This window comes from Oncorhynchus keta, unplaced genomic scaffold, assembly GCF_023373465.1.
Source record: "Oncorhynchus keta strain PuntledgeMale-10-30-2019 unplaced genomic scaffold, Oket_V2 Un_contig_1364_pilon_pilon, whole genome shotgun sequence".
Classification (NCBI taxonomy): Eukaryota; Metazoa; Chordata; class Actinopteri; order Salmoniformes; family Salmonidae; genus Oncorhynchus; species Oncorhynchus keta.
In genome coordinates this window covers 599-24,874 of record NW_026278304.1, presented here as the reverse complement: position 1 = coordinate 24,874, position 24,276 = coordinate 599, and the positions used below count along the sequence as shown (strand labels likewise).

Below are 24,276 nucleotides of genomic sequence, written 5' to 3'. Positions count from 1 at the left end.
AGATGCATGTCTGTATTCCCAGTCATGTGAAATCTATAGATTCGGGCTGAATGAATTTATTTCAATTGACTGATTTCCTTATGAACTGTAGCTGAGTAAAATTTTCGAAATTGTTGCATTTATATTTTTTGTAAAGTATATAACGTTCACTGTAGCTGCTTACCTGCAGTCTAACACTAACCAACCAGTCTAGGATTCCTTTGTAGCGCAGTTGGTAGAGCATGGTGCTTGTAAACGCCAGAGTAATGAGTTTGATTCCCAGGTCCACATACATAAGATTTCTGTACGCATGTCTAAGCTCATTTGGATAAAAGCTTCTGCCAAATGTCTTATTATATGAACATTTGTTGTTATTTTATGTGAGTGGGAAAGCACAGAGTTGTTTATGTAGAGGTCATGACAGGGACCGACTGATGTTCTTCTCAGCCCCGCCTCTTCGCTAGTTGAGGGCATGCGCAGTAGCTATGTTCCTCTTCTCGGGGCATGCGCAGTAGCTATGTTCCTCTTCTCGGGGCATGCGCAGTAGCTATGTTCCTCTTCTCGAGGCATGCGCAGTAGCTATGTCCCTCTTCCCGTCGTCAGAGAGAGACGAGCTGGGGCCAAGCGAGAGGACGATGAGGAAAAACTACACTAACTAGAAACCGTCGAGATGGATTCAAACAAGTTTCTGTGTGCTAAGAGGATGTTTATCCAGTGATGGGTGTCTGACTGAATTGTCCAACAACAAACCAGAGTCTCGGAGAGATCGATGGAGGTGATCTCACACCACACAGCTTTTGACGCTGAATTTGGCACTAACGTTATAATATTCACTTCAAATAATTTATTCCAGTGAGATATTCATATTATATTTAAGATATGATTTGGGTGTTGTTTAACAAACGTTTCTATAAGCGTCTCTTTGTAGTTTACATTTCAGCTAGCTATAAAACATAGCTAAGTTAGCTTGGTTGTTGTTCTGGACATGTCTGAGCTAATATTTAGTAATTCACTTCATTATCGACAGTTTATCAGACGTGAAGTGCTCGACTACTGAAAACAGAAAATAACATCAACGTCCTTGCTTTGTTGTGATTTATTGTGGGACTGTCACCTTGCTTACATTAGCCATCGTTGGCTAACTATTAGGTAACTATTAGCTGGCTAACCTCTGACTACATTAACGTTATTTATGCCTGGCTATAACAACCATCTGGCATTTAGTAGCTACACAGCTAGTCACTTATTTTCCCTGTTACTGGCTTCGTGTTGTTCACAAGATGCATCAACAGGACTTTTCAGTAGATTCCTCTGGGTCTAGGAAGATGTCTTTCCACAATAGAAGAGACAGTAACACCGCCGGTAGTAGCGGTGCATCTGGGTCTGCTGCAGGTAGCAGTAATGTAATTCCCACTGATGATTATCAGTCAACTAGCCAGGCTGGGTCCTCTTCCCCTGAGCCGCACCACCACCCCTGAGCCTTAACCTCCCCAGTCCGGGTCTCAGGTGAAAAAAAAAGAGTGGCTTCCAGATAACTAGCGTGACCCGGCCCAGGTCTCTGTTAGCACCAACAGCAGCATAGCGGACGACACAGAGAGTTATGATGACATGGATGAATCCCACACAGAGGACCTGTCCTCCTCTGAAATGCAGGAAGTGTCCGTACCTCGGGACACCGGCGTCCCTGAGAGGAGCTCCTCGGACGAGACCCTGAACAGCCCCCATGGGGTGGAGACCCCTGAGCGCAGTGTCCCCTAACGAACCCCTGAACCCTCACTCCCTACCCCAGGACCCTCCGTGCGAACCACTGCAGCCTCAGGGCCCTCCGCAGCCTGGTAACATGGTGAATGGGACTGTGCATCATCTGCAAGAGAATGTGGTGCCAGCAGCCTTTACTGTCTCAATGGCAGGGGGCAGTTCCTCTGAAATGGCTGGGCCCAACCAGACTCAGATGGGGCAGGGTCTGGTGCAGAATACCACTGCCCAGTTCTCTGTTACCATCACTGCTGCGCCAGGCATGGATGTGTCATCCATAGTCAGTGATAGTGGTGCCCCTCCCTCTGCGGGCCCAATAATCTTTGACAGTAGTGGAGGCCGGCAAGTGACATCCAGTGGAGTAGGGGCTCTCCCTGGAGTCACAGGGCCCACCAATGGCACTCAGATTGGGATGTCAGTAGCAGTGGCACAGCCTGTGACCTCCAGCACCCAGACACAACAGACTCAGACCCAAGCCACTCCGGGGTCTCGCTTCAGAGTGGTGAAGCTGGACTCTAACTCAGAGCCGTTCCGCAAGGGAAGATGGATGTGTACTGAGTACTATGAGAAGGAGGTTCTCCCTGCCGCGCCCACTTCTGACCCAGCCCCTGCACCCAGCACTGGCGGCCCAGAGAGCCAAGCAGGAATGGAAGTGTGGTGGCCGGTGTTGTCCAATACGGAGGCATAGAGACGGGAGCAGTGGCACCCCAGACCTCGCAGCCATACCAGCACCAGGACTACACCAGTCCTGAGACTGTCAGAATTCTCTGCAAGCCCACATGGTCCCTCAGGACCCTAACCCTCTCCTGTTGCAGCAGACCAGCATGGTCCCCCATGGTACTCTACCAGCAGCCCCCGAGGTGAATGCCCAGGGCGCTCGGAGTCAGGCCATGCCCCAGCAGATGCCCTATGATATGGAGCATGCCCAGACAGGCTACCCCACACCCCAGTTCCCAGCGGGGCTAGTGTGCCAGACAGGCAGCCGGCCTCCAGACTTCATCCAGCCTACGGCTCCTCTCCAGTCCCAGGTCCTCCCCCCACACCCTGGCTCTCTTGGGGTGTCCATGCCTGGCCCGGCTGCTGTCCCTCAACCCCTTCAGAGTCAGCTCCAGAACCTCCCAGCTCAGCAGCTGCACCCTCACCACCAGCACCCCTCCGCCCCTTTCGTGACCACACTCCGTGCCGACCTCCAGCCCCTCCTGACTCACGGGGTTCCCCTCAGCCACACCAGCCTGGCCCAAAGCGGGGCTCTGTACGGGGGAAGCATCCCCACCCTAACGGCATCCCAGCTGGAGGATGCCCAGAGGCTGCTGTTCCAACACCAGTCCCCGCTGACGCTGCCTCGGCTGGGGGGTCGCTCCATGGGGATGGCTGGAGATGCCAGTGCCTTAGTGGCCGCTGCTGCAAGCCTGAGGACACAGTCTGCAGATGGAGAGGAGGACAGGTAAGGATGGATGGCCTCTGTGTTGGAATTAGAACTGTTGAAGATAGCTGAGGCTATATGACATCAGACTGCTTTAAACAATTTTAACAAATAAGTAGTCCTACCTTACTGTGATAGTTTTACATTTAAAATGCTATAAAATAAACAAATAGCTTCTTAGCAAACAAAAGTTTCTGCAATTTCTCAAGCAAGAATTTAGCCAGGACTGACTGGTCTGAGTGGGGAGGGGAAGACAACTGAGAACGAGCTGTTATTGGTAGAGAGGTTTGGAACTGTTTGTTATTGTTCTAATATACTAATATACTATATTATACACTAGGCAGGCCAAAACTCCACCCAAAACAGGCTGAAATTTCAGGTGGTCTTTTCAAACAGCTCTTACACTAAAAGGGCTTTATCATCATTTTCACAATTTCATAGTATTATTCCAACCTCATATATCACACGCACGCACACACACACACACACAGTACCAGTCAAAAGTTTGGACACTTCATTCCAGAGTTTTTCTTTATTTTTGACTATTTTCAACATGGCAGAATAATAGTGAAGACATCAAAACTATGAAATAACACACATAATCATGTATTAACCAAAAAAGTGTTCAACAAATCAAAATATATTTTAGATTCTTCAAAGTAGCCACCCTTTGCCTTGATGACAGCTTTGCACCCTCTTGGCATTCTCTCAACCAGCTTCATGAAGTAGTCACCCTTTGCCTTGATGACAGCTTTGCACCCTCTTGGCATTCTCTCAACCAGCTTCATGAAGTAGTCACCTGGAATGTGTTTCAATTAACCGGTGTGCCTTTTTAAAAGTTAATTTGTGGAATTTTTTTCCTTAATGCATTTGATCCATTGACAGTGGCTGCATATCAACTGCAATCATTTCTGGAATCAGTACTGTGATTTCTTTCACTCCCTTATTCCGCTGCTGTGACCAACCGGTTGGGTCTCATGGTGTTTCAGATGGTTCAGCATTGCCTTTGTACTGCCACTGTAGCTTAATTCCACCTCACAAAATTAGTATTTATTTCACCACCTTCTCATTGAACTCATAGTATTGCCATACAGGACTGGGCTGCTGTCTCACTCTCTGACATTTTTCCAACTGTTAACGATGATGATGTGCAGAGTGCTTTATATCCTTGCCAAATCATTTGAAAGATGCATATCTCCTAACGTTACAGCATTGTTGCGTGAGGTGCTTGTAATAATAATGTTTGGGACCTGTTAGTGGTAGTGTTGTGATTTAAAATGTTGTAAAAAAATAATAAAAAAAACTTTTCGGTTAGGGATTTTTTTCTAAACATTAGTGATCCCAATGTCATTTAAATGTTTACACCACTATTTTGTCTTTCTAAATGTGTCAAGTAATTATCTTTTTTGTTTTCTCAAGATTTGGTTGGGTCTAATTGTGTTGCTGTTAGGGTTGTACGTTTTGGGGAATATTCAGAGGTGGAAACTTTCCGTGGGAAGATATGGGAAATCATATTAATACCATTTCAATACCAGATAGGGGAAATCATATTAATCCCATTTCAATACCAGATAGGGATAAATCATATTAATACCATTTCAATACCAGATAGGGGAAATCATATTAATACCATTTCAATACCAGATAGGGGAAATCATATTAATACCATTTCAATACCAGATAGAAAATCATATATTAATACCATTTCAATACCAGATAGGGATAAATCATATTAATACCATTTCAATACCAGATAGGGGTAAATCATATTAATACCATTTCAATACCAGATAGGGATAAATCATATTAATACCATTTCAATACCAGATAGGGATAAATCATATTAATACCATTTCAATACCAGATAGGGGAAATCATATTAATACCATTTCAATACCGGATAGGGATAAATCATATTAATACCATTTCAATACCGGATAGGGATAAATCATATTAATACCATTTCAATACCAGATAGGGGAAATCATATTAATACCATTTCAATACCAGATAGGGGAAATCATATTAATACCATTTCAATACCAGATAGGGGAAATCATATTAATACCATTTCAATACCAGATAGGGGAAATCATATTAATACCATTTCAATACCAGATAGGGGAAATCATATTAATACCATTTCAATACCGGATAGGGGAAATCATATTAATACCATTTCAATACCAGATAGGGATAAATCATATTAATACCATTTCAATACCAGATAGGGGAAATCATATTAATACCATTTCAATACCGGATAGGGGAAATCATATTAATACCATTTCAATACCAGATAGGGATAAATCATATTAATACCATTTCAATACCAGATAGGAAATCATATTAATACCATTTCAATACCAGATAGGGATAAATCATATTAATGCCATTTCAATAATAGGGGAAATCATATTAATACCATTTCAATACCGGATAGGGATAAATCATATTAATACCATTTCAATACCAGATAACTTTAAATCATATTAATACCATTTCAATACCAGATAGGGAAATCATATTAATACCATTTCAATACCGGATAGGAGAAATCATATTAATACCATTTCAATACCTGAAGGAAATCATATTAATACCATTTCAATACCGGATAGGGGAAATCATATTAATACCATTTCAATACCAGATAGGGAAATCATATTAATACCATTTCAATACCAGATAGGGATAAATCATATTAATACCATTTCAATACCAGATAGGGGAAATCATATTAATACCATTTCAATACCAGATAGGGAAATCATATTAATACCGGATAGGGAAATCATATTAATACCTCAGGATAGGGAAATCATATTAATACCGGATAGGGGAAATCATATTAATACCGGATAGGGGAAATCATATTAATACCATTTTCAATACCAGATAGGGGAAATCATATTAATACCATTTCAATACCAGATAGGGATAAATCATATTAATACCATTTCAATACCAGATAGGGATAAATCATATTAATACCATTTCAATACCAGATAGGGAAATCATATTAATACCGGATAGGGAAATCATATTAATACCGGATAGGGGAAATCATATTAATACCATTTCAATACCAGATAGGGAAATCATATTAATACCATTTCAATACCAGATAGGGAAATCATATTAATACCATTTCAATACCAGATAGGGAAATCATATTAATACCATTTCAATACCGGATAGGGGAAATCATATTAATACCATTTCCAATACCAGATAGGAAATCATATTAATACCATTTCAATACCAGATAGGGAAATCATATTAATACCATTTCAATACCAGATAGGGAAATCATATTAATACCATTTCAATACCAGATAGGATAAATCATATTAATACCATTTCAATACCAGATAGGAAATCATATTAATACCATTTCAATACCAGATAGGGGAAATCATATTAATACCATTTCAATACCGGATAGGGGAAATCATATTAATACCGGATAGGAAATCATATTAATACCGGATAGGGAAATCATATTAATACATAGGGGGAAATCATTTAATACCATTTCAATACCAGATAGGGAAATCATATTAATACCATTTCCAATACCAGATAGGGGAAATCATATTAATACCATTTCAATACCGGATAGGGAAATCATATTAATACCATTTCAATACCAGATAGGGAAATCATATTAATACCATTTCAATACCGGATAGGGGAAATCATATTAATACCATTTCAATACCAGATAGGGATAAATCATATTAATACCATTTCAATACCAGATAGGGGAAATCATATTAATACCATTTCAATACCAGATAGGGGAAATCATATTAATACCATTTCAATACCAGATAGGGATAAATCATATTAATACCATTTCAATACCGGATAGGGATAAATCATATTAATACCATTTCAATACCAGATAGGGGAAATCATATTAATACCATTTCAATACCGGATAGGGGAAATCATATTAATACCATTTCAATACCAGATAGGGGAAATCATATTAATACCATTTCAATACCAGATAGGGGAAATCATATTAATACCATTTCAATACCAGATAGGGATAAATCATATTAATACCATTTCAATACCAGATAGGGGAAATCATATTAATACCATTTCAATACCAGATAGGGGAAATCATATTAATACCATTTCAATACCAGATATGGGAAATCATATTAATACCATTTCAATACCAGATATGGGAAATCATATTAATACCATTTCAATACCAGATAGGGGAAATCATATTAATACCATTTCAATACCAGATAGGGGAAATCATATTAATACCATTTCAATACCAGATAGGGGAAATCATATTAATACCATTTCAATACCAGATAGGGAAATCATATTAATACCATTTCAATACCAGATAGGAAATCATATTAATACCATTTCAATACCGGATAGGGATAAATCATATTAATACCATTTCAATACCGGATAGGGGGAAATCAAAATACCATTTCAATACCGGATAGGGAAATCATATTAATACCATTTCAATACCAGATAGGGAAATCATATTAATACCATTTCAATACCAGATAGGGGAAATCATATTAATACCATTTCAATACCAGATAGGGGAAATCATATTAATACCGGATAGGGGAAATCATATTAATACCGGATAGGAAATCATATTAATACCGGATAGGAAATCATATTAATACCGGATAGGGGAAATCATATTAATACCGGATAGGAAATCATATTAATACCATTTCAATACCAGATAGGGGAAATCATATTAATACCATTTCAATACCGGATAGGGGAAATCATATTAATACCATTTCAATACCGGATAGGGAAATCATATTAATACCATTTCAATACCAGATAGGGAAATCATATTAATACCATTTCAATACCAGATAGGGGAAATCATATTAATACCATTTCAATACCAGATAGGGAAATCATATTAATACCATTTCAATACTAATAGGGAAATCATATTAATACCGGATAGGGGAAATCATATTAATACCGGATAGGGAAATCATATTAATACCATTTCCAATACCAGATAGGGAAATCATATTAATACCATTTCAATACCAGATAGGGAAATCATATTAATACCGGATAGGGGAAATCATATTAATACCATTTCAATACCAGATAGGGAAATCATATTAATACCATTTCAATACCGGATAGGGAAATCATATTAATACCATTTCAATACCGGATAGGAAATCATATTAATACCATTTCAATACCAGATAGGGAAATCATAAATACCATTTCCAATACCAGATATGGGAAATCATATTAATACCGGATAGGGAAATCATATTAATACCATTTCAATACCAGATAGGGGAAATCATATTAATACCATTTCAATACCGGATAGGGAAATCATATTAATACCATTTCAATACCGGATAGGGGGAAATCATATTAATACCATTTCCAATACGGATATCTAAATCATATTAATACCATTTCAATACCAGATAGGAGAATCATATTAATACCATTTCAATACCGGATAGGAAATCATATTAATACCGGATAGGGAAATCATATTAATACCGGATAGGGGAAATCATATTAATACCGGATAGGGAAATCATATTAATACCGGATAGGGGAAATCATATTAATACTGGATAGGGGAAATCATATTAATACCATTTCAATACCAGATAGGAAATCATAAATACCATTTCAATACCAGATAGGGAAATCATATTAATACCATTTCAATACCAGATAGGGATAAATCATATTAATACCATTTCAATACCAGATAGGGAAATCATAAATACCATTTCAATACCGGATAGAAATCATATTAATTGGATAGGGAAATCATATTAATAGGATAGGGAAATCATATTAATACCATTTCAATACCAGATAGGGAAATCATATTAATACCATTTCAATACCAGATAGGGGAAATCATATTAATACCATTTCAATACCGGATAGGGAAATCATATTAATACCATTTCCAATACCAGATAGGGAAATCATACTTAATACCATTTCAATACCAGATAGGTTTCATATTAATACCATTTCAATACCAGATAGGGAAATCATATTAATACCGGATAGGGAAATCATATTAATACCATTTCAATACCAGATAGGGGAAATCATATTAATACCATTTCAATACCAGATAGGGATAAATCATATTAATACCATTTCCAATACCAGATAGGGATAAATCATATTAATACCATTTCAATACCAGATAGGGGAAATCATATTAATACCATTTCAATACCGGATAGGAAATCATATTAATACCATTTCAATACCAGATAGGGAAATCATATTAATACCATTTCAATACCAGATAGGGATAAATCATATTAATACCATTTCAATACCAGATAGGGGAAATCATATTAATACCATTTCAATACCAGATAGGGTAAATCATATTAATACCAGATAGGTAAATCATATTAATACCATTTCAATACCAGATAGGGAAATCATATTAATACCAGATAGGGAAATCATATTAATACCATTTCAATACCAGATGGGGATAAATCATATTAATACCATTTCAATACCAGATAGGGAAATCATATTAATACCATTTCAATACCAGATAGGGGAAATCATTTAATACCATTTCAATACCAGAAATCATATTAATACCGGATAGAAATCATATTAATACCGGATAGGGGAAATCATTTAATACTGGATAGGGAAATCATATTAATACCATTTCTGCAATACCGGATAGGGAAATCATATTAATACCATTTCAATACCAGATAGGGATAAATCATATTAATACCATTTCAATACCAGATAGGGATAAATCATATTAATACCATTTCAATACCAGATAGGGAAATCATATTAATACCATTTCAATACCAGATAGGGATAAATCATATTAATACCATTTCAATACCAGATAGGGAAATCATATTAATACCATTTCAATACCAGATAGGGGAAATCATATTAATACCATTTCAATGGATAGGGAAATCATATTAATACCATTTCAATACCAGATAGGGAAATCATATTAATACCATTTCAATACCGGATAGAAATCATATTAATACCATTTCAATACCAGATAGGAAAAATCATATTAATACCATTTCAATACCAGATAGGGAAATCATATTAATACCATTTCAATACCAGATAGGGGAAATCATATTAATACCATTTCAATACCAGATAGAAATCATATTAATACCATTTCAATACCAGATAGGGAAATCACAGAAGCTACCAATTAATACCATTTCAATACCTTGAAATCATATTAATACCATTTTAATACCAGATAGGGAAATCATATTAATACCATTTCAATACCGGATAGGAAATCATATTAATACCATTTCAATACCACATATTAATACCATTTCATAGGATATATCATATTAAACCATTTCAATACCTGATAGGGAATCATATTAATACCATTTCCTGAATCATATTAATACCATTTCAATACCGGATAGGGAAATCATATTAATACCATTTCAATACCGGATAGGGGAAATCATATTAATACCATTTCAATACCAGATAGGGAAATCATATTAATACCATTTCAATACCGGATAGGATAAATCATATTAATACCATTTCAATACCAGATAGGGGAAATCATATTAATACCATTTCAATACCAGATAGGGAAATCATATTAATACCATTTCAATACCAGATAGAAATCATATTAATACCATTTCAATACGGATAGTCATATTAATACCATTTCAATACCAGATAGGGAAATCATATTAATACCATTTCAATACCAGATAGGGAAATCATATTAATACCATTTCAATACCAGATAGGGATAAATCATATTAATACCATTTCAATACCAGATAGGGATAAATCATATTAATACCATTTCAATGATAGGAAATCATATTAATACCATTTCAATGTAGATGTTTTTTTGCATTGGATATATTTACCATATCATATGGAGACAGAAACATAGACCTTATCATTAGTAGACATAATTTAATAAATTATTAAATCTTTCCAATAAAAAAAACCCCAAAACTATTTAGTTATCAATTGAACTTTAATCAAATTAGTTGACTCTTCATGGGATGATATCACTGAAAAACAAAAGAAAGGAATATTGAATGATCCATCACATTCCCAAATACATTTTCAACATACATCTGTAAAATGATAGTCTAGGAACTAAAGCTTTGGTTGTCTTCCTCTCAGGCTTCCATGTCTTCTACCTGGACCTCCTCAATGTCCACCCCTTGAACATCAGACTCTGAGGCCTCATCTTCACTGTCACTTTCCAACCTTGTTGAGGATGGCTAGTTGTCAGGCTCTAATAGCATGACATTTCCCGGCTGGCCACCAGTTTTCAACCCTTGTATTGGTCAGCCTGTTGTGGCCTCTTTTGGTGTAGCGTGTTCCCAAACAAGGACCAGTTGTGCTCTGGGCGGCTGATGTTGGTGGGATTTGGAGGATGATGGAGGCAGCAGGGGAAAAGCCTCAGATACAAGTCCCTTCCACCAGGTGGCTGATAGATATGTTGGCACAACTGCCATATGTGCATCTCCATCCCAAATTCCTTGCTTGGTTGTACTTCGCCAGACTGCCAAGAACCTTGCCCTCATAGGCAGGTGGCGAGATCACGGTAGTGAACGCCATAGGCCTTGTTGATCTCTGCACCAGACAGGATGCTCTTGCCAGCATACTTGGGGAGCCCTATAACCATTTATTTTGCTCTCTTGCAGAGTGTTTCCATTGTTTTTAGTGGCATGATTACATTTAAGTAATTTAGCAGGCGCTCTTATAAGGACTTACAAATTTGTGCATTCACCTTATGACATAAGTGGAACAGCCACTTTACAATAGTGCATCTAAATCTTTTAAGGGGGGTGAGAAGGATTACTTTATCCTAGGAAATGGTCTGGAGAAGAGAGGAGGGGATAGGGTCAAGCGGGCAGGTTGTTGGGCGGCCGGCCGTCACAAGGCTGATTTCATCTGGAGAGAGAGGAGAGAAATAGGTCAGAGCACAGGGTAGGGCAGTGTGAGCAGAACCAGCGGTGTTTTGACTTAGCACCGAGGATGGATGTCTACCTTCTTTTCAAAATGGTTGTTCTGCAGAGAGGAGGAGGGGGGATTCAGGAGGGAGGGAGAAGGTGGCAAAAGCTTCCTAGGGTTAGAGGCAGATGCTTGGAATTTAGAGTGGTAAAAGTGGCTTTAGCAGCAGAGACAGAGGAGGAAAATGTAGAGGAGGAGGGAGTGAACAATGCCAGGTCCGCAGTGGCGATTTTCCTCCATTTCCGCTCGGCTGCCCGGACCCTGTTCTTGAGGATGATTACCTTGAGGAGCAGATTCAATGCATGAGCAGCACCCATGTGAGTGGACTCCTCCACTTTGGACCCTAACCCTTCATGTTACAACATTGTCTGTCACAGTGCTAATACCTTCTGTGGTCAGGTCAGTGGACTGCCTTCAGCTCATCTGCAATGTAGACCGGTGTGTCTGTTGTCCCTTGTGTCTGTGCTCTTGTTACTGGTTGAGGGTGGAGATGATGTAGTTAAATTATTCCTTGTCACAACATCCCCACCAATCAGAGATGATTGTAATCTGCTTTTCTCTATAACCCTTGACCTTCACTTGAACTCTGTTGACCTCTTCATCCAGCAAATGAGTAGATAATGCATGTCTGGTTGGAGGGGTGTATGCTGGAGTGAAGAACATTCAGAAATCTCTTCCCTACACATTGCCTGTGAGCACCAGAGGTGAACAGTTGCATACACAGCTCGAGCAGCAAGACATCCCCTATATTTCTCTGACTGTTTCCATTGGTCAAAAACACTTCTGATTCCAGGAACATTTAACATTACATTTAAGTCATTTTAGCAGACACTCTTATCCAGAGCGACTTACAAATTGGTGCATTCACCTTATGACATCAGTGGAACAGCCACTTTTACAATAGTGCATCTAAATCTTTTGCAGTGAGAAGGATTACTTTATCCTATCCCTAGATTCCTTAAAGAGGTGGGGTTTCAGGTGTCTCAAGGTGGTGATTGACTCCGCTGTCCTGGCGTCGTGAGGAGTTTGTTCCACCATTGGGGGGCAGAGCAGCGAACAGTTTTGACTGGGCTGTTTGGGAACTGTACTTTTCAGTGGTAGGGAGGCGAAGGCCAGAGGTGGATGAACGCAGTGCCCTTGTTTGGGTGTAGGGCCTGATCAGAGCCTGGAGGTACTGAGGTGGATTCCCCTCACAGCTCCGTGAGGCAAGCACCATGGTCTTTTATCGGATGCATCTGTAGAAGCCAGTGGAGAGACGGAGGAGCGGGGTCCCACGTGAGAGAACTTGGGAAGGTTGAACACCTTCCCAAGACTTATGTTGCTATCGATAAGGTGTCTCATTCATCATGTTCAACTAGAAGTAGAGGACTTTGTCAGAGGTTGCTTGTTGTGAACGCTGAGGAACTTTATTTGGCCATGATTCTGCACCTTTGTTGCATTCTTCACATGATTTGCCACAGTATTTGCAAATGTACACAGCTTTTCCTTCTACATTAGTGCAGTGAAATGTTTCATGTGGTTAGAAGAAAAGGGTTGAAGCATGTACAGTAAATAGTTAAGCAGTTAGATTAAGTAGATACAATTTTAAAAAATGAAACAGTATGGAAAAGGTTCTAACTCCTCAGTTAGCAGGCTCAAGCAAGCTAAAGAAACCCAGATGGTTCAAAAACTAACTGTGAGAGCTGTTAACAATGCCAACGGCGGCAGTGTTGCGGTTTATATTCAGAACCAGCTTCTGTAAATTAGGAACCATCTAATGTTAAACTGTTGAAGTAATGGCTACAGGTTCATCTGCCTCACCTAAAGCCCATTCTGGTGAGGAAGCTGCTATAGACCACCAAGTGCTAACAGTCAGTATCTGGATAATATGGTGAAATGCTTGATAATGTAGTGATATCCAACAAAGTATATTTTCTGCATTTTAAATCATTAATATTATCACTAAGGAAAAAACTTCAAACTGTAACCAGAGCCTGCAGCCTGGATAGGTTGTCAGTCAATCTACCAGGTAGTTACAAACAGCACAGGAATTAAACCATCAGAATTGATCATATCTTTACTAATGCTGCAGATATTTGCTTTAAAGCAGTATTTTTATTTATTTTATTTCACCTTTTATTTAACCAGGTAGGCCAGTTGAGAACAAGTTCTCAGTTACACCTGCGACCTGGCCAAGATAAAGCAAAGCAGTGCGACAAAAACATCGACACAGAGTTACTCATGGGATAAACCAAAATAACACAATAGAAAAGTCTGTATACAGTTTGTGCAAATGAAGTAAGGGGTAAGGCAATAAATAGGCCAACAGAGACAGAGTAATTACAATGTAGCAATTTACACTGGAGTGATATATGTGCAGATGAGGATGTGCAAGTAGTGATACTGGTGTGGAAAAGAGCAGAAAAACAAAACCAATATGAGGTAGGTAGTTGGTTGGATGGGCTATTTACAGATTGGTTGTGTACAGCTGCAGCGATTGGTAAGCTGCTCTGACAGCTGATGCTTAAAGTTAGTGGGGAGATATGTCTCAACTTCAGTGATTTTGCAATTCGTTCCAGATTTTTGCAATTCGTTACTTGAGCTGAGACTGTGCTCTGCTGTGTTTTTTTCTGTGCGTCTTACTCAGGTGTGTTGTGCTCTTAGGTAGGTGTGTGTGTGTTTCTTGTGTGTCTGCTCTTAGGTGTGTGTGCATTGAAGGGTTGATGAGAAGAGACAGGGTAGCTACAGGCGCAGGCAGGGATTGGTCTAAACCTGATGACAGACAGACGGACAGACTCATCACACAGTTCATTCTGGATCTGATTCATCTCTGAGTTCACAGGGAAAACAAGCGAAGAAATGCAATTAAAATAATTGAACTGACCTCGGCCAATTTAGTTGTTTGAAAACTGAAAATGATTGAAATGTTGGTTAATCGCTCAGCACGAGTGTTCATATTTGCATAAGATCGAACCATGGAAGGATCCTCTTCTGATTGTACAACTGAGTACAAAATGTTCCCATGTATTCACTCAACCAATCTATTGAGGGCCAAATGAACTAACAGCACAGAAGCTGATCCAAAATTACAAAGGAGCTTACAGTTAGAGCACAGTCGCTGAACATTGACTGTTGTTTTAATAGAGCTGCTAGCACTGTAAAGCCCTTTTATATAGGATATATCACTATCTGAACATTGACTGTTGTTTTAATAGAGCTGCTAGCAGAGCCCTTTTATATAGGATATATCACTATCTGAACATTGACTGTTGTTTTAATAGAGCTGCTAGCACTGTAGAGCCCTTTTATATAGGATATATCACTATCTGAACATTGACTGTTGTTTAATAGAGCTACTAGCACTGTAGAGCCCTTTTATATAGGATATATACTATCTGAACATTGACTGTTGTTTAATAGAGCTGCTAGCACTGTAGAGCCCTTTTATATAGGATATCACTATCTGAACATTGACTGTTGTTTTAATAGAGCTGCTAGCACTGCAGAGCCCTTTTATGTAGGATATATCACTATCTGAACATTGACTGTTGTTTTAATAGAGCTGCTAGCAACCTTTTATATAGGATATATCACTATCTGAACATTGACTGTTGTTTTAATAGAGCTGCTAGCACTGTAGAGCCCTTTTATATAGGATATATCACTATCTGAACATTGACTGTTGTTTTAATAGAGCTGCTAGCAGAGCCCTTTTATATAGGATATATCACTATCTGAACATTGACTGTTGTTTTAAGAGGTAAGGATGACAATGTATTGTGTCTGTTAGAGGGGGGGACATGTCAGTTGTTCAGGACCTTTATATTTGGATCTAGGTTGTTTCTGTCTCTCATTTCATAAGGCTACATGTAGGTTAGTGACTAACTCCTTAGCCTCGTTTCACCCTGCTCTATTTCTGATCCATCTGTTCTGTGATGACGGTTAGCATTTCTACACAAAGGTGCCAACGTTTTTTAGTTTGTTGGTGTTTTCAAACAGGAGACTGTTTATGGTTACACCTATAGAGTACAGTCACAACTCCCACTGCAGTGGATCCCCTATAACCCTAACCCTGTTTATGGTTACACCTATAGAGTACAGTCACAACTCCCACTGCAGTGGATCCCTATAACCCTAACCCTGTTTATGGTTACCTATAGAGTACAGTCACAACTCCCACTGCAGTGGATCCCCTATAACCCTAACCCTGTTTATGGTTACACCTATAGAGTACAGTCACAACTCCCACTGCAGTGGATCCCCTATAACCCTAACCCTGTTTATGGTTACACCTATAGAGTACAGTCACAACTCCCACTGCAGTGGATCCCCTATAACCCTAACCCTGTTTATGGTTACACCTATAAGTACAGTCACAACTCCCACTGCAGTGGATCCCTATAACCCTAACCCTGTTTATGGTTACACCTATAGAGTACAGTCACAACTCCCACTGCAGTGGATCCCTATAACCCTAACCCTGTTTATGGTTACACCTATAGAGTACAGTCACAACTCCCACTGCAGTGGATCCCCTATAACCTAACCCTGTTTATGGTTACACCTATAGAGTACAGTCACAACTCCCACTGCAGTGGATCCCCTATAACCCTAACCCTGTTTATGGTTACACCTATAGAGTACAGTCACAACTCCCACTGCAGTGGATCCCTATAACCCTAACCCTGTTTATGGTTACACCTATCCTATAGAGTACAGTCACAACTCCCACTGCAGTGGATCCCTAAACCTAACCCTGTTTATGGTTACACCTGTCCTATAGTACAGTCACAACTCCCACTGCAGTGGATCCCCTATAACCCTAACCCTGTTTATGGTTACACCTATAGAGTACAGTCACAACTCCCACTGCAGTGGATCCTCTATAACCCTAACCCTGTTTATGGTTACACCTATAGAGTACAGTCACAACTCCCACTGCAGTGGATCCTCTATAACCTAACCCTGTTCATTTTAGTTACATTGAAGATGACAAGGTTGAAGCTGACAGTAACATTTTTAATTAAGAAACAAGAAGTATTGGAGAAAGGTTTCCTAACGGTTTCCCAGTGAGAACTCCTCATCCTGTCCCGGGCTGCTTCCTATGTTCTCTGTGTGTTTTGAATGGCAGTGTTCGGGACAGTTACATATGAAACTGGGTCACAGGTGGGGGCGTTGCCACTTAAATTATTAAAATTAGGTCTCTCTCTCTGCCAATGGCATCATTTCTGCAGTTGGGACAGGAGCTGCAGATTCCCGGCTTAGCAGAGCTAGTCAGTCTCACTGTGCTTATTCTTGGTTCCGCGTCGGTACATGAGCAGGGCTGCCCAGTTGCCACCTTGTAGTGACCAGAGAACAGAATTCCTGCCAATTCTGTTTGTATATTTTTTTACTTTTATTAATTATACTGGACATTTTCTACATTTGAAGTATTGCCTTTTGGTGTTAATGGACAACAGAATTATGAATTCCCAATTGTATACAGTGGAGATGGACGTTGGTTTTTGGCAACTGAGGAATTTATCTATCTCTTTTCTGTCATCTGTGCTTGCAAAAGAGACAACTCCAGTCAGGCTTGACAATAGGTAAAATGGTTTCCTAGCTTATTTATCAAACTTTTAATTCATTTTCAAAGACAATAGAATATGGCTATGCATTGAATGAATGGGACCGTGGCGGTTTGAATTGGATTTCAATGTATGAGGATGATGAGGATGTTTCTATGCTTTTATGTGGTGTGGTCTTGAGGCTGACCTGCAGTATTGAGGGGTTCATAACGTGATGAGCTCTGCAGTATTGAGGGGTTCATAACGTGATGAGCTCTGCAGTATTGAGGGTTCATAACGTGATGAGCTCTGCAGTATTGAGGGTTCATAACGTGATGAGCTCTGCAGTATTGAGGGTTCATAACGTGATGAGCTCTGCAGTATTGAGGGTTCATAACGTGATGAGCTCTGCAGTATTGAGGGTTCATAACGTGATGAGCTCTGCAGTATTGAGGGGTTCATAACGTGATGAGCTCTGCAGTATTGAGGGGTCATAACGTGAAATGAGCTCTGCTAAAGTATAACCTGAGGGTTCATACCCCAACCTTGATGAGCTCTGCAGTAACCTGGTTCAACCTTGTGATGAGCTCTGCCTGATTGAGGGTTCAACAACGTGATGAAGCTCTGATAGTAAACCATTTTAGACCTTGAGGGCCTTCATAGTTAAACCCCAACCTTGTAGCTAAAGCCTCTGCAATAACCTGATAGTTCAACCCCAACCTTGAGCTAAAGCTCTGCAGTGTAACCTGATAGTTAAACCCCAACCTTGTAGTAAATCATAACCTGATAGAACCCCAGTGTAGCTAAAGCCTCACAACAATAACCTGATAGTTAAACCCCAACCTTGTAGCTAAAGCCTCACAACAATAACCTGATAGTTAAACCCCAACCTTGTAGCTAAAGCCTCACAACAATAACCTGATAGTTAAACCCCAACCTTGTAGCTAAAGCCTCACAACAATAACCTGATAGTTAAACCCCAACCTTGTAGCTAAAGCCTCACAACAATAACCTGATAGTTAAACCCCAACCTTGTAGCTAAAGCCTCACAACAATAACCTGATAGTTAAACCCCAACCTTGTAGCTAAAGCCTCACAACAATAACCTGATAGTTAAACCCCAACCTTGTAGCTAAAGCCTCACAACAATAACCTGATAGTTAAACCCCAACCTTGTAGCTAAAGCCTCACACAACAATAACCTGATAGTTAAACCCCAACCTTGTAGCTAAAGCCCCACAACAATAACCTGATAGTTAAACCCCAACCTTGTAGCTAAAGCCCCACAACAATAACCTGATAGTTAAACCCCAACCTTGTAGCTAAAGCCTCACAACAATAACCTGATAGTTAAACCCCAACCTTGTAGCTAAAGCCTCACTCACAACAATAACCTGATAGTTAAACCCCAACCTTGTAGCTAAAGCCTCACTCACAACAATAACCTGATAGTTAAACCCCAACCTTGTAGCTAAAGCCTCACAACAATAACCTGATAGTTAAACCCCAACCTTGTAGCTAAAGCCTCACAAAAATAACCTGATAGTTAAACCCCAACCTTGTAGCTAAGGCTCCACAACAATAACCTGATAGTTAAACCCCAACACTAATAATCTTCTAGCTATATATTAAAGTGTAATAGTGGTACATTACTTCATTCAGTCCGTTTTAATGTGATGGAAAAGCAGAAATCAGTTTATTAAGAGTTCAGAATGCACCTTCATTAATATCCACCGGGTCAACATCTGTCAGAACCCCAGTGATATCTAATACCCACCGGGTCAACATCTGAACCCCAGTGATATCTAATACCCACCGGGTCAACATCTGTCAGAACCCCAGTGATATCTAATACCTACCGGGTCAACATCTGTCAGAACCCCAGTGATATCTAATACCCACCGGGTCAACATCTGTCAGAACCTGAACCCCAGTGATATCTAATACCTACCGGGTCAACATCTGTCAGAACCCCAGTGATATCTAATACCCACCGGGTCAATACCTACCGGGTCATCTGTCAGAACCCCAGTGATATCTAATACCCACCGGGTCAACATCTGAACCCCAGTGATATCTACTACCTACCGGGTCAACATCTGAAACCCCAGTGATATCTAATACCTACCGGGTCAACATCTGTGATATCTAGGGTCAACATCTGAACCCCAGTGATATCTAATACCTACCGGGTCAACATCTGAACCCCAGTGATATCTAATACCCACCGGGTCAACATCTGTCAGAACCCCAGTGATATCTAATACCTACCGGGTCAACATCTGTCAGAACCCCAGTGATATCTAATACCCACCGGGTCAACATCTGTCAGAACCCCAGTGATATCTAATACCTACCGGGTCAACATCTGAACCCCAGTGATATCTAATACCCACCGGGTCAACATCTGTCAGAACCCCAGTGATATCTAATACCTACCGGGTCAACATCTGAACCCCAGTGATATCTAATACCTACCGGGTCAACATCTGTCAGAACCCCAGTGATATCTAATACCTACCGGGTCAACATCTGTCAGAACCCCAGTGATATCTACTACCTACCGGGTCAACATCTGTCAGAACCCCAGTGATATCTAATACCTACCGGGTCAACATCTGTCAGAACCCCAGTGATATCTAATACCCACCGGGTCAACATCTGAACCCCAGTGATATCTAATACCTACCGGGTCAACATCTGTCAGAACCCCAGTGATATCTAATACCTATCACATCTGTCAGAACCCCAGTGATATCAACCTATCAACATCTGTCAGAACCCCAGTGATATCTAATACCCACCGGGTCAACATCTGAACCCCAGTGATATCTATCCCACCGGGTCAACATCTGAGTGATATCTAATACCTACCGGGTCAACATCTGAACCCCAGTGATATCTAATACCTACCGGGTCAACATCTGAACCCCAGTGATATCTAATACCTACCGGGTCAACATCTGAACCCCAGTGATATCTAATACCCACCGGGTCAACATCTGAACCCCAGTGATATCTAATACCTACCGGGTCAACATCTGTCAGAACCCCAGTGATATCTAATACCTACCGGGTCAACATCTGTCAGAACCCCAGTGATATCTAATACCTACCGGGTCAACATCTGTCAGAACCCCAGTGATATCTAATACCCACCGGGTCAACATCTGTCAGAACCCCAGTGATATCTAATACCTACCGGGTCAACATCTGAACCCCAGTGATATCTAATACCTACCGGGTCAACATCTGAACCCCAGTGATATCTAATACCTACCGGGTCAACATCTGTCAGAACCCCAGTGATATCTAATACCTACCGGGTCAACATCTGTCAGAACCCCAGTGATATCTAATACCCACGGGTCAACATCTGGTGATATCTAATACCTACCGGGTCAACATCTGAACCCCAGTGATATCTAATACCTACCGGGTCAACATCTGTCAGAACCCCAGTGATATCTAATACCTACCGGGTCACATCTGAACCCCAGTGATCAACATCTGTCAGAACCCCAGTGATATCTAATACCTACCGGGTCAACATCTGAACCCCAGTGATATCTAATACCTACCGGGTCAACATCTGAACCCCAGTGATATCTAATACCCACCGGGTCAACATCTGAACCCCAGTGATATCTAATACCCACCGGGTCAACATCTGTCAGAACCCCAGTGATATCTAATACCTACCGGGTCAACATCTGTCAGAACCCAGTGATATCTAATACCCACCCCAGTCAACATCTGGACCCCAGTGATATCTAATACCTGGGTCAACATCTGAGAACCCCAGTGATATCTAATACCTACCGGGTCAACATCTGTCAGAACCCCAGTGATATCTAATACCTACCGGGTCAACATCTGAACCCCAGTGATATCTAATACCTACCGGGTCAACATCTGAACCCCAGTGATATCTAATACCCACCGGGTCAACATCTGAACCCCAGTGATATCTAATACCCACCGGGTCAACATCTGTCAGAACCCCAGTGATATCTAATACCCACCGGGTCAACATCTGAACCCCAGTGATATCTAATACCCACCGGGTCAACATCTGTCAGAACCCCAGTGATATCTAATACCTACCGGGTCAACATCTGTCAGAACCCCAGTGATATCTAATACCTACCGGGTCAACATCTGAACCCCAGTGATATCTAATACCTACCGGGTCAACATCTGTCAGAACCCCAGTGATATCTACTACCTACCGGGTCAACATCTGTCAGAACCCCAGTGATATCTAATACCTACCGGGTCAACATCTGTCAGAACCCCAGTGATATCTAATACCCACCGGGTCAACATCTGTCAGAACCCCAGTGATATCTAATACCTACCGGGTCAACATCTGAACCCCAGTGATATCTAATACCCACCGGGTCAACATCTGAACCCCAGTGATATCTAATACCCACCGGGTCAACATCTGAACCCCAGTGATATCTAATACCTACCGGGTCAACATCTGTCAGAACCCCAGTGATATCTACTACCTACCGGGCCAACATCTGTCAGAACCCCAGTGATATCTAATACCTACCGGGTCAACAATGTATTTATATAGCCCTTCGTACATCCGCTGATATCTCAAAGTGCTGTACAGAAACCCAGCCTAAAACCCCAAACAGCAAGCAATGCAGGTGTAGAAGCACGGTGGCTAGGAAAAACTCCCTAGAAAGGCCAAAACCTAGGAAGAAACCTAGAGAGGAACCAGGCTATGTGGGGTGGCCAGTCCTCTTCTGGCTGTGCCGGGTGGAGATTATAACAGAACATGGCCAAGATGTTCAAATGCTAAATGGCATATATTATTATTATTATTATTATTAATAAATGACCAGCATGGTCGAATAATAACAAGGCAGAACAGTTGAAACTGGAGCAGCAGCACAGTCAGGTGGACTGGGGACAGCAAGGAGTCATCGTGTCAGGTCGTCCTGGGGCACGGTCCTTGGGCTCAGGTCCTCCGAGAGAGAGAAAGAAAGAGAGAATTAGAGAGAGCATATGTGGGGTGGCCAGTCCTCTTCTGGCTGTGCCGGGTGGAGATTATAACAGAACATGGCCAAGATGTTCAAATGTTAATAAATGACCAGCATGGTAAAATAATAGTAAGGCAGAACAGTTGAAACTGGAGCAGCAGCATGGCCAGGTGGACTGGGGACAGCAAGGAGTCATCATGTCAGGTCGTCCGAACCCCAGTGATATCCTTACAGGCGATGCATCATAATGTTTGAATTAATCTGTTTGTGTTTCAGCTCTTCTGGTGCCAGTCTGGTGGCCATCGACAATAAAATCGAACAAGCAATGGTAAGTTAATATCTTCATTGTTAATATGGGTTTACCCTAACCCTAACCCATTGTTAATATGGGTTAACCCTAACCCTAACCCATTGTTAATATGTATATAATCAAATCTACATGACTGAAAGGTGAAATGTAAAAGTCGACTTCATTTAAACGGCGTAGGACCGGTGTTCAGAGTCCTGGGCTCTAATTAGAGTTTAGGAACATCTGTTCTCAAATCAAATCAAATCAAATTTATTTATATAGCCCTTCGTACATCAGCTGATATCTCAAAGTGCTGTACAGAAACCCAGCCTAAAACCCCAAACAGCAAACAATGCAGGTGTAAAAGCACGGTGGCTAGGAAAAACTCCCTAGAAAGGCCAAAACCTAGGAAGAAACCTAGAGAGGAACCGGGCTATGTGGGGTGGCCAGTCCTCTTCTGGCTGTGCCGGGTAGAGATTATAACAGAACATGACCAAGATGTTCAAATGTTCATAAATGACCAGCATGGTCGAATAATAATAAGGCAGAACAGTTGAAACTGGAGCAGCAGCACAGTCAGGTGGACTGGGGACAGCAAGGAGCCTTCATGTCAGGTAGTCCTGGGGCACGGTCCTAGGGCTCAGGTCAGTTGAAACTGGAGCAGGAGCATGGCCAGGTGGACTGGGGACAGCAAGGAGTCCTCATGTCAGGTAGTCCTGGGACATGGTCCTAGGGCTCAGGTCCTCCGAGAGAGAGAAAGAAAGAGAGAAGGAGAGAATTAGAGAACGCACACTTAGATTCACACAGGACACCGAATAGGACAGGAGAAGTACTCCAGATATAACAAACTGACCCTAGCCCCCCGACACATAAACTACTGCAGCATAAATACTGGAGGCTGAGACAGGAGGGGTCAGGAGACACTGTGGCCCCATCCGAGGACACCCCGGACAGGGCCAAACAGGAAGGATATAACCCCACCCACTTTGCCAAAGCACATCCCCCACACCACTAGAGGGATATCTTCAACCACCAACTTACCATCCTGAGACAAGGCCGAGTATAGCCCACAAAGATCTCCGCCACGGTACAACCCAAGGGGGCGGGGGCAGCCAGACAGGCCGACCACAACAGTGAATCAACCCACCCAGGTGACGCACCCCCAGGGACGGCACGAGAGAGCCCCAGCAAGCCAGTGACTCAGCCCCGTAACAGGGTTAGAGGCAGAGAATCCCAGTGGAAAGGGGA

The 24,276-nt window shown here is 41.0% G+C and overlaps 1 protein-coding gene, 2 long non-coding RNA genes and 1 pseudogene across 8 annotated transcripts; 2 read left to right on the top strand and 2 right to left on the bottom strand.

Annotated features, from left to right (window-relative positions):
- Positions 1-1,495: 1,495 nt before the first annotated feature.
- LOC127918183 (TSC22 domain family protein 1-like) lies at positions 1,496-2,422 on the top strand (annotated as a pseudogene).
- Positions 2,423-2,513: 91 nt separating this feature from the next.
- LOC127918186 (TSC22 domain family protein 1-like) lies at positions 2,514-23,067 on the top strand (the record flags this gene model as incomplete). Its single annotated transcript, XM_052501453.1, has 2 exons — positions 2,514-3,178; positions 23,016-23,067. Coding segments are annotated over exons 1-2 (717 nt in total), but the record flags the coding sequence as incomplete, so codon positions are not given.
- On the bottom strand, positions 15,796-16,857 carry LOC127918185 (uncharacterized). Its single transcript, XR_008099383.1, has 3 exons — positions 16,758-16,857; positions 16,348-16,554; positions 15,796-16,281 (listed from the first exon to the last, which is right to left on the bottom strand). It is a non-coding gene; the product is annotated as an uncharacterized LOC127918185 (long non-coding RNA).
- LOC127918184 (uncharacterized) lies at positions 18,570-23,004 on the bottom strand. 6 transcript variants are annotated; one of them, XR_008099378.1, is made up of 9 exons: positions 21,968-23,004; positions 21,886-21,924; positions 21,558-21,842; positions 21,317-21,437; positions 21,133-21,214; positions 20,610-21,058; positions 19,907-20,424; positions 19,204-19,662; positions 18,570-18,911 (listed from the first exon to the last, which is right to left on the bottom strand). It is a non-coding gene; the product is annotated as an uncharacterized LOC127918184 (long non-coding RNA). The 6 variants fall into 6 exon arrangements; XR_008099376.1 differs by lacking the exon at positions 21,133-21,214 and having other exon boundaries at positions 20,610-21,015; positions 21,278-21,437; positions 21,558-23,004; XR_008099379.1 differs by lacking the exon at positions 21,133-21,214 and having other exon boundaries at positions 20,610-20,851; positions 21,356-21,437; positions 21,558-23,004.
- Positions 23,068-24,276: the final 1,209 nt, after the last annotated feature.